Source organism: Rhipicephalus microplus, unplaced genomic scaffold (genome assembly GCF_043290135.1).
Source record: "Rhipicephalus microplus isolate Deutch F79 unplaced genomic scaffold, USDA_Rmic scaffold_716, whole genome shotgun sequence".
NCBI classification, from domain to species: domain Eukaryota; kingdom Metazoa; phylum Arthropoda; class Arachnida; order Ixodida; family Ixodidae; genus Rhipicephalus; species Rhipicephalus microplus.
In genome coordinates, this window is record NW_027465272.1 from 1 (window position 1) to 10,774 (window position 10,774).

Consider the following 10,774-nt stretch of genomic DNA (forward strand, 5'->3'; position numbering starts at 1 on the left):
ACAGCTGGGATTTGATCCCGCGAGCTGCGGGTCAGCAGCCGAGTACCTAAGCCACTATACAACCATGACGGGGCATGGCTATAGCCTAATTTGTTGTGAAATGGCACAGGGATGACTGACAGCAACTGCTCAAAAAATGAAACCTGAGAAAATGGAACTCAAAGAAATTGGAGCTAGAAGCTGATAAAACGGAACTCGGAAGGAAGCTGGCTTTATGTTTCATTGGAGAAATGCATCTTTGTGGCTATCTTGAGCTCCAATCTGTCCTCTTTATGACGATTCCAATATGGTGGCGCTGTGCCAAGGAAAGCTGCAAATTTGCATTTTGCTATGCGCAATTTTCACATAGCTTTTGACAACAGCACACCAGTAAAATGCTTGTTTCTCAACTTCTACGACTTATTTTGATCTAAAATCACACTATGACGTAAAACATGGTCTCAAGATTCTAAAAAAGATTAATTGAAAAACGGAACATTTTGACCAAATTTACAATTTCCATTGCCGCATCCCCCTTAAGACGCCAAGCATGATGTAAAATCTTCAGTGAGGTTCACTTATATAAACACAAGACAGCATGCCCGAGGCACTTTATTCTTGTTAATAATAATACCTAATGTTTTGCATCCCAAGACCCCGATATGATTATGACAGTTGCCGAGGTGGAACGAGCCAGGAATTTCGACTATCTGGTGTTCTTTTGCGCGCACTAAAATCACACAGTACACCAGCCTTTACCATGTTGCCTTCACTGAATTGTGACCACCGCGGTAGGAATCTAACCCTTGACCTTTGGGTGAACAGCGAAGTACCGTAAATGCTAATTTGCCATCATGGACATTTTATCCCCGTTAATTCAAGCTCTATTTTACAATGATAGTGCTAACCAATATTTTCCTTCTTACATTCATTTTGCGTTTTATGCCTGTGACAGTTGCTGTGACGTATTAAATTACTCAATGTTGGGGTTAACACAACCAATGGCAACAGAATAGTCTGATGACATAGGGTAGCCAGTTAGTCTAAGAACTGGCTAACTTTCATGTCCTGCTTATTTCTTTCCTCCTAGTCTGATAATGGATTATAATATGCTTATTCTCAAGGGTAGCTGCACTTTTGAAGTGGTGCTGACAACAGTTTTATGTACCACTTTATCAAGGTAAAAATTAAAAAATAATAATAATAAAGAATATGCTCAATATCCTGGCAATGGTAACTTGAATGAAGAGAGGCACCCACCTTGCCAGGGGTGGCAGTAAATGCACGCTCCCGGATGCGTGAAAAAACTGGTCCTGGACAGGCAATAGTGACGTCTAATCCTCCTAGGATCACACCTTCCAGGCGCAAGCACTCAAAGTAGCCCTGGAGATGTAATTGGCAACCTGTTAATACTACGGCGCATGCTGCACGATGCTTAAAGCAGTAGGCAGACAGTTCACAAACAAGCAGCTCAAGCATATAAAAAGTGCCTATATGATTGACAAAGTTGCTTAGCAAAGTCTCTGGAAACGTGGCCCACCATAACCTACTAGACATACACATACCTACATACACATGGGGACAAATCGAAGCATAAAATTTTGATATTACTCATGTCGTTATATTTTGCCCTCAGATTTTTGCCTGTAAGTACCCATAAGGCTAAAGCTTCATATCGGCAACCCCTAATTTCGTATTGATCACGAAAAATTGCTGCAAAAAGCAAAGTCTGTTCTGAACAAGCAGAATAAAAATGCAGCTTATGCAATTTTGTGAGCTCGACAATTGCCTTTTTTCAAGTGGAAGCACTTCTCGACAGGCTCGCTATTGACCACTAACTTTTGCAACAGACTTTGCCTATTTGTACAAAACTCATTTTAGAGTTGTCAGTCGTGTTCCTGCTTTCACACAAGTTTTGAGTTATTTGACTACTTTACTTTCCTTCTTCCAATCAGTTTCCATTTCTATTTCCTCCTTCTGAAAGACCACACAGGCACTGTGCCCCTCTCTATGACAGTTGGGAGCACACTTCCTACCCCTTTCACTATCCATCTTCTATGTGTGTGTTGATACTATATCGAATATCTTACATACCTGAAGTGCGTGCTTGGAACCAGTGTAGGTGGCTGAGAAAGGTGCACCTGGCAAAAAAGAATTCTTACATACTCAACTAGGACCAATATACAGAACTACTATATTAGATTCCTATCTCTTCACACTGTGCAAGACTCGACTCTGAGAGCAGAGCCCCTTACTTGACATGCAGAATATTACGAAGTTTTCTTCAACAAGTTATCTTCGTGCAGTTTTATCATTAAGATCAGTAAACAAGAAAATGTCATATTGATGGTAGCACAATGATTAAACAATGCGATTATGGCAAACACTTTCTTGGAACTGTTTGGAGTTTCCAAAGGCATGACTGAACAAAAATTGTGCATGTGGTCTATTTTCACGTGGATAGCAGCAAGGATGCCACTAAGATAATGTTTACTCTCCATGAATGAAGGGGGAGAGGAAATGTATTGCATAACTATGTTCAGCCGGTGACAGGAGATTTGCTACTTCCTTTTGTCAATAGTATTCATTAATCACTGCTAATAAACAAATGTGTGATTCTCGGTTATCACCATAGGTGTTGCGAAGCCTTGAGAAGAGGTCCCTTGGCCCACACTAGGGTTTTCAAACTAACCTCAGCCAGCGGGATACAGTCATAATATCCAGTCCCGCATGGGCCAGGGCAGTAAAGAAAATTTGGAGAGGCGGGGTATGGAGGATGTGGAGGACAGCTATTGATAGTAATATCTGCCATCTGAACCGATTGGATCAGTATCAGTCGAGAAGGAGTATTAAAGAGTTTATTGTCTCTTGATTATAAAAAAGCATGCAAGCCTGATGAAATCATCATCATCATCATCATCAGCCTGACTACGTCCACTGCAGGACAAAGGCCTCTCCCATGTTCCGCCAGTTAACCCGGTCCTGTGCTTGCTGCTGCCAATTTATACCCGCAAACTTCTTAATCTCATCTGCCCACCTAACCTTCTGTCTCCCCCTAACCCGCTTCCCTTCTCTGATAATCCAGATAGTTACCCTTAATGACCACCGGTTATCCTGTCTACGCGCTACATGCCCGGCCCACGTCCATTTCCTCTTCTTTATTTCAACTACGATATCCTTAACCCCCGTTTGTCCCCTAATCCACTCTGCTCTCTTCTTGTCTCTTAAGGTTACACCTACCATTTTTCTTTACATTGCTCGCTGCGTCGTCCTCAATTTAAGCTGAACCCTCTTTGTAAGTCTCCAGGTTTCTGCTCCGTAGCTAAGTACTGGCAAGATACAGCTGTTATATACCTTCCTCTTGAGGGATAGTGGCAATCTACCTGTCATAATTTGAGAGTGCTTGCCGAATGTGCTCCACCCCATTCTTATTCTTCTAGTTACTTCGATCTCGTGGTTCGGCCTCTGCGGTTATTACCTGCCCTAAGTAGACATAGTCTTTTACAACTTCAAGTGCACTATTACCTATCTCGAAGCGCTGCTCCTTTCCGAGGTTGTTGTACATTACTTTCGTTTTCTGCAGATTAATTTTCAGACCCACCTTTCTGCTCTCCCTGTTCAACTCCGTAATCATGAGTTGCAATTCGTCCCCTGAGTTACTCAGCAATGCAATGTCATCGGCGAAGCGCAGGTTACTAAGGTATTCTCCATTAACTCTTATCCCTAACTGCTCCCATTCTAGGCTTCTGAAAACCTCCTGTAAGCATGCGGTAAATAGCATTGGGGAGATAGTGTCCCCCTGCCTTACACCCTTCTTGATTGGTATTCTGTTGCTTTCTTTATGAAGCACTATGGTAGCAGTTGATCCCCTGTAGATTTCTTCCAGAATGTTTATATATACTTCATCCACGCCCTGATTCCGCAGTGTCTGCATGACGGCTGATATTTCTACTGAATCAAACGCCTTCTCGTAATCTATGAAGGCTATGTATAGTGGTTGGTTATACTCTGAGGATTTCTCTATTAGCTGGTTGATAGTATGAATGTGGTCAATTGTAGAGTAGCCTGTTCGAAATCCTGCTTGTTCCTTTGGTGATTGAATTCTAATGTTTTCTTTACTCTGTTAGCAATTACCTTTGTAAATAGCTTGTATACTACAGAGAGCAAGCTGATGGGCCTGTAATTCTTCAAGTCCTTGTCATCTCCTTTCTTATGTATTAAGATGATGTTAGCGTTCTTCCAAGACTCTGGTACTCTTCCCGTCAGGAGACACCTCGTAAACAGGGTGGCTAGTTTTTCTAACACAATCTGTCCTCCATCTTTCAGCAGATCTGATGTTACCTGATGAAATACCCACACCTTTTTTGCAGTGTTATGCAGAGTGGATATTTTACTACTTGTAAGTTAATTTTCAAAAGTCTGTTTGCACTAGTTCAGTGCCATCCGACTTGTGCACAGCTGTAGCTGCCCCTGTGTTTAAGCGCGGTGATCGGTTGTCCCCCAATAATCATCGTGCCGGGTCACTCACATCCATCTGCTGCAAAATATTATAACCTGTAATTGTCAAGCATATTGTCACGCTCCTGGAAAATAAAAATTACTGCTATCATTATCTGCATGGCTTCAGAATAAAGTCTGAACTACAACACAGCATATCGAAATTATCCACAGACTTTGTGACAGCTTTAGATATGAATGAGCAAAGTGATGTCGTCTACATAGATTTCGCTGAGGCCTTCGACAAGGTGCCTCGCAACGGATTACTGAACAATCTTCGCTGTGCTAGACTCTGTCAACTTCTACTTAATTGGATTAAAGCTTATCTAAATGACAGGAAGCAATTTATTAAAATTGCAAACTATGTCTACTTCACTAGAAGTGTTTTCTAGAGTACCACACGGCTTAATCTTGGGCCCTTGTTGTTTCTGATATGTGCCAACGATATCGCAGATATAGCAAAACCTCACGCCGCAAAGCTCAAACTGTTTGCTGATGATTGTTTAATTTACGCACAAATGAGCAGTAGGAAGCACCAGTTCAATACTGTTACACTTATGGCATGAAGATTCAGGGATAGACATCAATTATTCAAAATCTGCCGTTACCCTGATTATTAGGAAAAATGCCATAATTCCATTTGAATATTGTATTAGGAATCGCACCTTGTTGACAGTTGATCCGTTTAGGTATCTAGGCCTCACAATAATGAGCAACCTAAAGTGGCATACACATATTTATAATGCTTGCTCTAGGGTTTCACAGAAATTGTGCAAGAAATAAACTGCAGAGTGCAAGTATGGACAAAGAACTTCTTGCTTTTAAAACTTTTGTACGGCCGATACTGGAAGATGCCAGTATTGTCTGGAGTGCCCCACCAGAGGGTGCTCGTAAATAAACTTTAGCATATACAACAACTTGTGGCTCGCTTTATATGCTCAAGATATATCTTGAGCATATAACTCAGTCACAGGAATGCAACAGCTCTGATGTGGAGACGCCGCACGGACGCAGACTTAAGAATAGATTAGTTTCTTTTTCAATAAATGGAAGGCGTGTTCCAAATTAACAGCAACGACTATGTACAACAACCTGGGAAACGCAAGAGGGCCAACCACACACGAGTACTACAACCTTACTTTGCGCGAACAAAGATGTCTCGTTATGCTTTCTTCCCCGATGTAATCGAAGAAAGCAACGGGTTGCCGAGTAATATAGTCAATACGGTTAATGTTAACGAATTTCTGCATTTACTTGATTTATATTTATGTGACTTACTATAAAGATTATTACAATTGTTATCTGTTGTATTGGGAATTAAGGTGTGTGTGTTCGTTTGGATATTACAGAGCTTTTATGGGTTTGTACGACAACATAACTGGTTTATAGTTGTGAGATGTATAGTTATGTGCCTACTTTGTTTGTGCAGTATGTCGTACCTTACCCGTAATGACACCCAATAAAAGATTGACAGTATTCCTAAACATATATCCTGTGAAATCCACCGTATGTGCACAGAAGAGTCAAAGAAAAAAGGCACTTACCCAGCTTTCCAGCCGTGCTGCTGGTGACAACAACATGACCTTGCACATTCTTTTCCTTGAAGTACTTGACAACAACCCGCGTAAGGGACACAGCACCAAAGACATTGCAGTCGAACATCTCCTTGTCGATCTCGACAGGAATCTCCTCAAAAGAGGCACGCTGACTGCGCCCGGCATTGTTGACCAGTATGTCTAGCTGCAGAGAAAAATGAGATACCTCCATACTACAACAGACAAGTAACTGCCGGGAAAGCGAATACAAACCCTGCCGAAACGGTCCAAGACCTTCTGGAGCTGCTCACTGTGTGACGAGAAGTCGCAAATGCTGAATGGGAGTACAAGGACTTCAGTGCCTTTTCCTTTCCCGAACTCTATAAAAGTCAAGCAAGTTGGGCATTATCACCTAAAATGGGTAAAATCTCGGCCGAGCTTTGTTATTTGATGAGTGTATTTAGCACAGCGCACTGAACTAAGTTGAACCATCATCGAGGCTAACAAGTACAGCTGTGCCTAGCACCACCAGTATCATTATACGCACACAAATTTTACTGAAAAGACTGCAGAGGATCTAAGAATGGCAAACTGGGCGTGTTGGTTGATCATATTTGAAGTGTAAGGCGCAACGAGAACAATGGACAGAGGAATGACTACACACACAGTAGCTTTGTGTGTGTGTACCCTCCCTCTGTCCGTTGTCATCGTTACGCCTTATACTTCATATACTGTGAAGAAGTTAGCAATCGAAAAACATCAAACTTATAAAAAATTGCTGCAGATCTACAACACAAAGAAAAAAAAATCTAGCATATGGAAGTTTCTGCTACACAACAATAATTGTCGTCTACTTCGACTACTTTTCTCGCCCCATCACAATGGTTACAGTAGTTCGCGGTCACAAACGCCGAGTACATTATCAGGGTGACATAGCAATCCCGACAGAAAAGTGGCCAGCACCAGGTTTATTTTCAAGAATGGAAACATGAGCAAGTCAGATGACGATTATTGTTGTGTAGCAGAACTATTCCCCGAATACTCCATTTTTTCTTAGAGTGAAAGATGATGAGGCGAAGCAGTGTGCATTGGATTGTCACCTATTTTGTTCTCGTTAACAGCCTTTTATTTTAGGGGCGAAGCTCCTTAAAGCGGCACCCGTTCGTCCCTCGTCGTCGTAGTGTGTAACAAGTGTTACATTTTGACGTGCAAGGTGGTGCCGGTGGGAGATTTCTCCTGTGCTTTGTTGAACAATAAAAAGTTCGCGGCGTGCGCGTTAACTAAAAGCCGAATGCTCCCGTCTCTCATTCCCCATTAGCAGTCATTGACATGTTCTAGTAAGAAACGTTAGTAGAAGTAGAAGTGTTAAAAGCAGACTTCTGCTGTCTTTCATTCTCAGTAGCAGCCATTGTTTACCTCCAGGGTAGTGCCTGGTGAGATTTCTCCTGTGCGTGATTAAACAATAAAAAATTTTTGTTCAAAACGTGGTTGTATGATGAAATAAACCAACGAACGACGCCAGATGTTTTCTAAAAGCAAAACGAAAAGACGCCAGATGTTTCTAAAGCAAAACAAAAAGAAGACGCCAGCTGCTTAACGAAAGACGCCAGGTGTTCTTTAAAGCAATGGTTTTAGAATCAAAACCATATCGATACAGGTTTGTAGTTGCCGATGCTCGTCGCCGTCGGTGTGTGCTCATATGGTACATTGAACACTATCTGACACGAAAAGGTTGCTATGTTATACTCGCTGGGCGTAACCTGCTTGGTTTTAGAAAGGTTTAGCGAGCGTCGGGTCGCAGTGCCATGAATACAGTGAACTAGTATATACCATGAACTCGAGGTGGTTAAAGGTTGGAAGTAGACCCGAAGCGCAAGCCGCAAGAAAGCGTGCGTGCGCCACCTCTCGTTTAGTCTTGGAATGTCCGCTGGATGGCGGTGCTTCTACATGGGAAATATATGATGAAAAGATGTGAGATGGTGGTACTTAGAGTGTTGAATGATGGACGAACAGACACACAGACAGATGCATGGATGGACGCATGAATGGACGCAGGGGCGGACGCATGAACAGACGCATGCACGGACGGGGCGGATGGACGCATGGACGGTCACACAGAGACGGACGGAAGCAAGAACGAATGGACGGACGAATGCTTTGCCCCACTCTCCATTATTGCCCTTTGCCCCACTCTGCTTTGCCCCACTTCTCCATTATATGCTGCCATTTTTTGTTCCTGTTAAACCTTTTGTTCTGTCATATGCTTTTATTGTTGAGTGGTTAAATGTCTGTTTTAATGGATTGTGGCCCTTTATCTTGTTTGTTCTGGTTAACAACCTTTCAATAACGTTATTGTGCACAGATGTCTCGGTTTGTTCACATGCTGTTTGCATTGCTGCTTTTATGGTGTTGTAGCCTTCTTTTTAGTTTTGGTTAACAGCGTCTTATTTGTTCGTGTGAACCTTTTGCTCTGCGACATGCTTTAATTGATAGTTGGTTAAATGTCGATGTTTGTACACTGTCATGGCCTTTTATTTAGTTAATTTTTTTTAACCATATGCACGCTCTGCAGACGGCATTGCACAGAGAAGTCTTGCAGATGTACTTCGTCTAGGCATTACAACCAGCCTCGACAACAACGGTTTTCATATGACCCTGAGGTGCTTCACCTTTAAGAGGTACTTACGCCATATTAACAATACATGCACACAAACACCCGCTTTTATACACTACGAGGGAATAGAGTGCAGGAATTGTATAATCTTCCGTATGCTTATGTCAAGACTAGAGCACCTTCAAGTTAATTCATAAAATTCAGTTTTATTTTATAAAATTCTAGCTAAGCTAGAATTGAGTGCTAATGAGCAATTTCTTTCCTTTTTTTTTACAATTGACATTTTACGGAGTGTGTGAGCACTGAAGTATGCATAGGCAGAAGAAAAATGTATGCTTGGGGATAGAGGATTTTCTTCGGCTGATCTCCTTCCTTCACAGACATGGTTCTATCTCGAAACTAGATTATAATATGCATAAACCACAAGATCTCTAAATAAGGAATTGCACACACAGTAACATCAAGCAGGTGCGAAAAAGGAACAAAAAAAAAACAAGCAGTCTTACCAAGGCAGTGGTTTTTCACATGCTCCAAGTTGTCCAAGTTGGTGCCAGAAAGGACTAGGCATGATCCTACCTTGGCCAGCTCATATGCAAGGTACTCGCCAATTCCACTAGATGCACCTGTGATCCATATCACTTTGCCTTTCAGGGTTGCTGCAATTCAAAAAGCAACGAAGCACTCTTGCGTCTCATCCGCCACTAATCAGTTCGTGATATTCAACTCATTCAGCGTTTTTAACTAGGCAAGCATTAAAAGCGAGAACCGGCTCGGGTCGCAGCTGATGTACTGTGCACGACAAGCCCCCTTCCAGTCCATACTTTTCCAATTTTTTTTATTTATTCTGTTACACTAGTTACTTTTACGCCGTATTCGTGGACGCAAATAACATTGCGAGTACGAATCTTTAATTGATTTCGTTTGTAGTTGCACTACCGTTGCGCGCTCGTCTGCACTGAATGTTCAGTATGAGGTACTCTAACCCGCTCGAGAGACGCACTTCGTGCAATTGAAATGAGCGCGCTTTTTTTTTTTCGTTTTCAAGGCTACAACTGACGCACTTGGAAGACTTTCCTGTCATTAGCACACAGACGTGCGAATATGCGAAGGGCCACGATGTGAAGGAAGCAGAAAGTTGTCCGGGCAGTGTTTTGACATTCCAACTAAAGCTCTCCGAAAAGGGTTTCAACGCATCGCAGATCGGGAAACTGCGAGGCGGCGGCCCGAAAAGCGGGTCATTGAAAAGCCAGGGTGACCACAAGGAAAAAACGCGTACATTAACAGCGCGTCGACATCGAGAAAGGTTCATCTACTTGACGTAGTTCGGGCACTCACCTATCGAACGTCCGAACTTAGACCTGAAGAGGAGCGTGAGGTCAGCGTCGGCAATTTTCAGCCACGCAGTAAGAGCCATGAGCCACGGTAAAGCGACATACAGAACCCACATCAAGCAGCCCGCCATGTCACAGGTAGAGCGTTGAACGGCTGAAGGTCAGTCCACACTGCAGGGAAGAGATGAGGCGCGAAAGTGAAGAGCCGTGAACAGCTCGCACAGTCACAATCCCGCACAGCTTGACACCCGCGAAAGAGGTTGGCGGCGCAGCTGTAAATTCACGAGGCGCTCCGAAAGCAATCACCATGCAATCATCAACCGCGGAGAGAATAAACGGGCGAGGGAGACAGCCGTAGTTGTAAGTGGACGACTAACACAGGTGAAGAGCAGTCAGTGCTGATATCTGCGAAGGGCGTGCACACACGGTGAACGAGAGTCGCGGCATGTCGCGACCGCTGCGACTTCGGCTGTTCGGCTTGTGGGCAGCGAGAGCGGCAACGGCAGCTTGCATTTCCCGCTACCCTCTCTCAAAACTCTCTTCCTCTCCACCGAAAGAGAAACTCTCTGCGCGCGTCTTTTGAATCATTCAGTGAGGTCAAGGATCATTGTATCGAACTTAGACGCTATCATTCACGCGGCGTGAACGCGACATTGTTAGTACTTGTTCACCATTACTTTGCCGAGTGAACTAGCGCATTACGAACGAATTCTGCTTTCAGAGCATATCAACCGTTTCAGTTTGATTACAAGTAGTAGTTTTCATTTATTTCATTCTGGGAGGTGCCCCGCCATGGTGGTCTAGTGGCTAAGGTACTC

General features: G+C 43.1%; 1 protein-coding gene across 1 annotated transcript; it reads right to left on the reverse strand.

Annotated features, from left to right (window-relative positions):
- Positions 1-1,239: 1,239 nt before the first annotated feature.
- LOC142795537 (dehydrogenase/reductase SDR family member 7-like) lies at positions 1,240-10,455 on the reverse strand (the record flags this gene model as incomplete). Its single annotated transcript, XM_075886074.1, is given in 6 exon segments — positions 1,240-1,362; positions 2,074-2,120; positions 6,021-6,216; positions 6,285-6,391; positions 9,132-9,281; positions 9,961-10,455. Coding segments are annotated over 6 exon segments (750 nt in total), but the record flags the coding sequence as incomplete, so codon positions are not given.
- Positions 10,456-10,774: the final 319 nt, after the last annotated feature.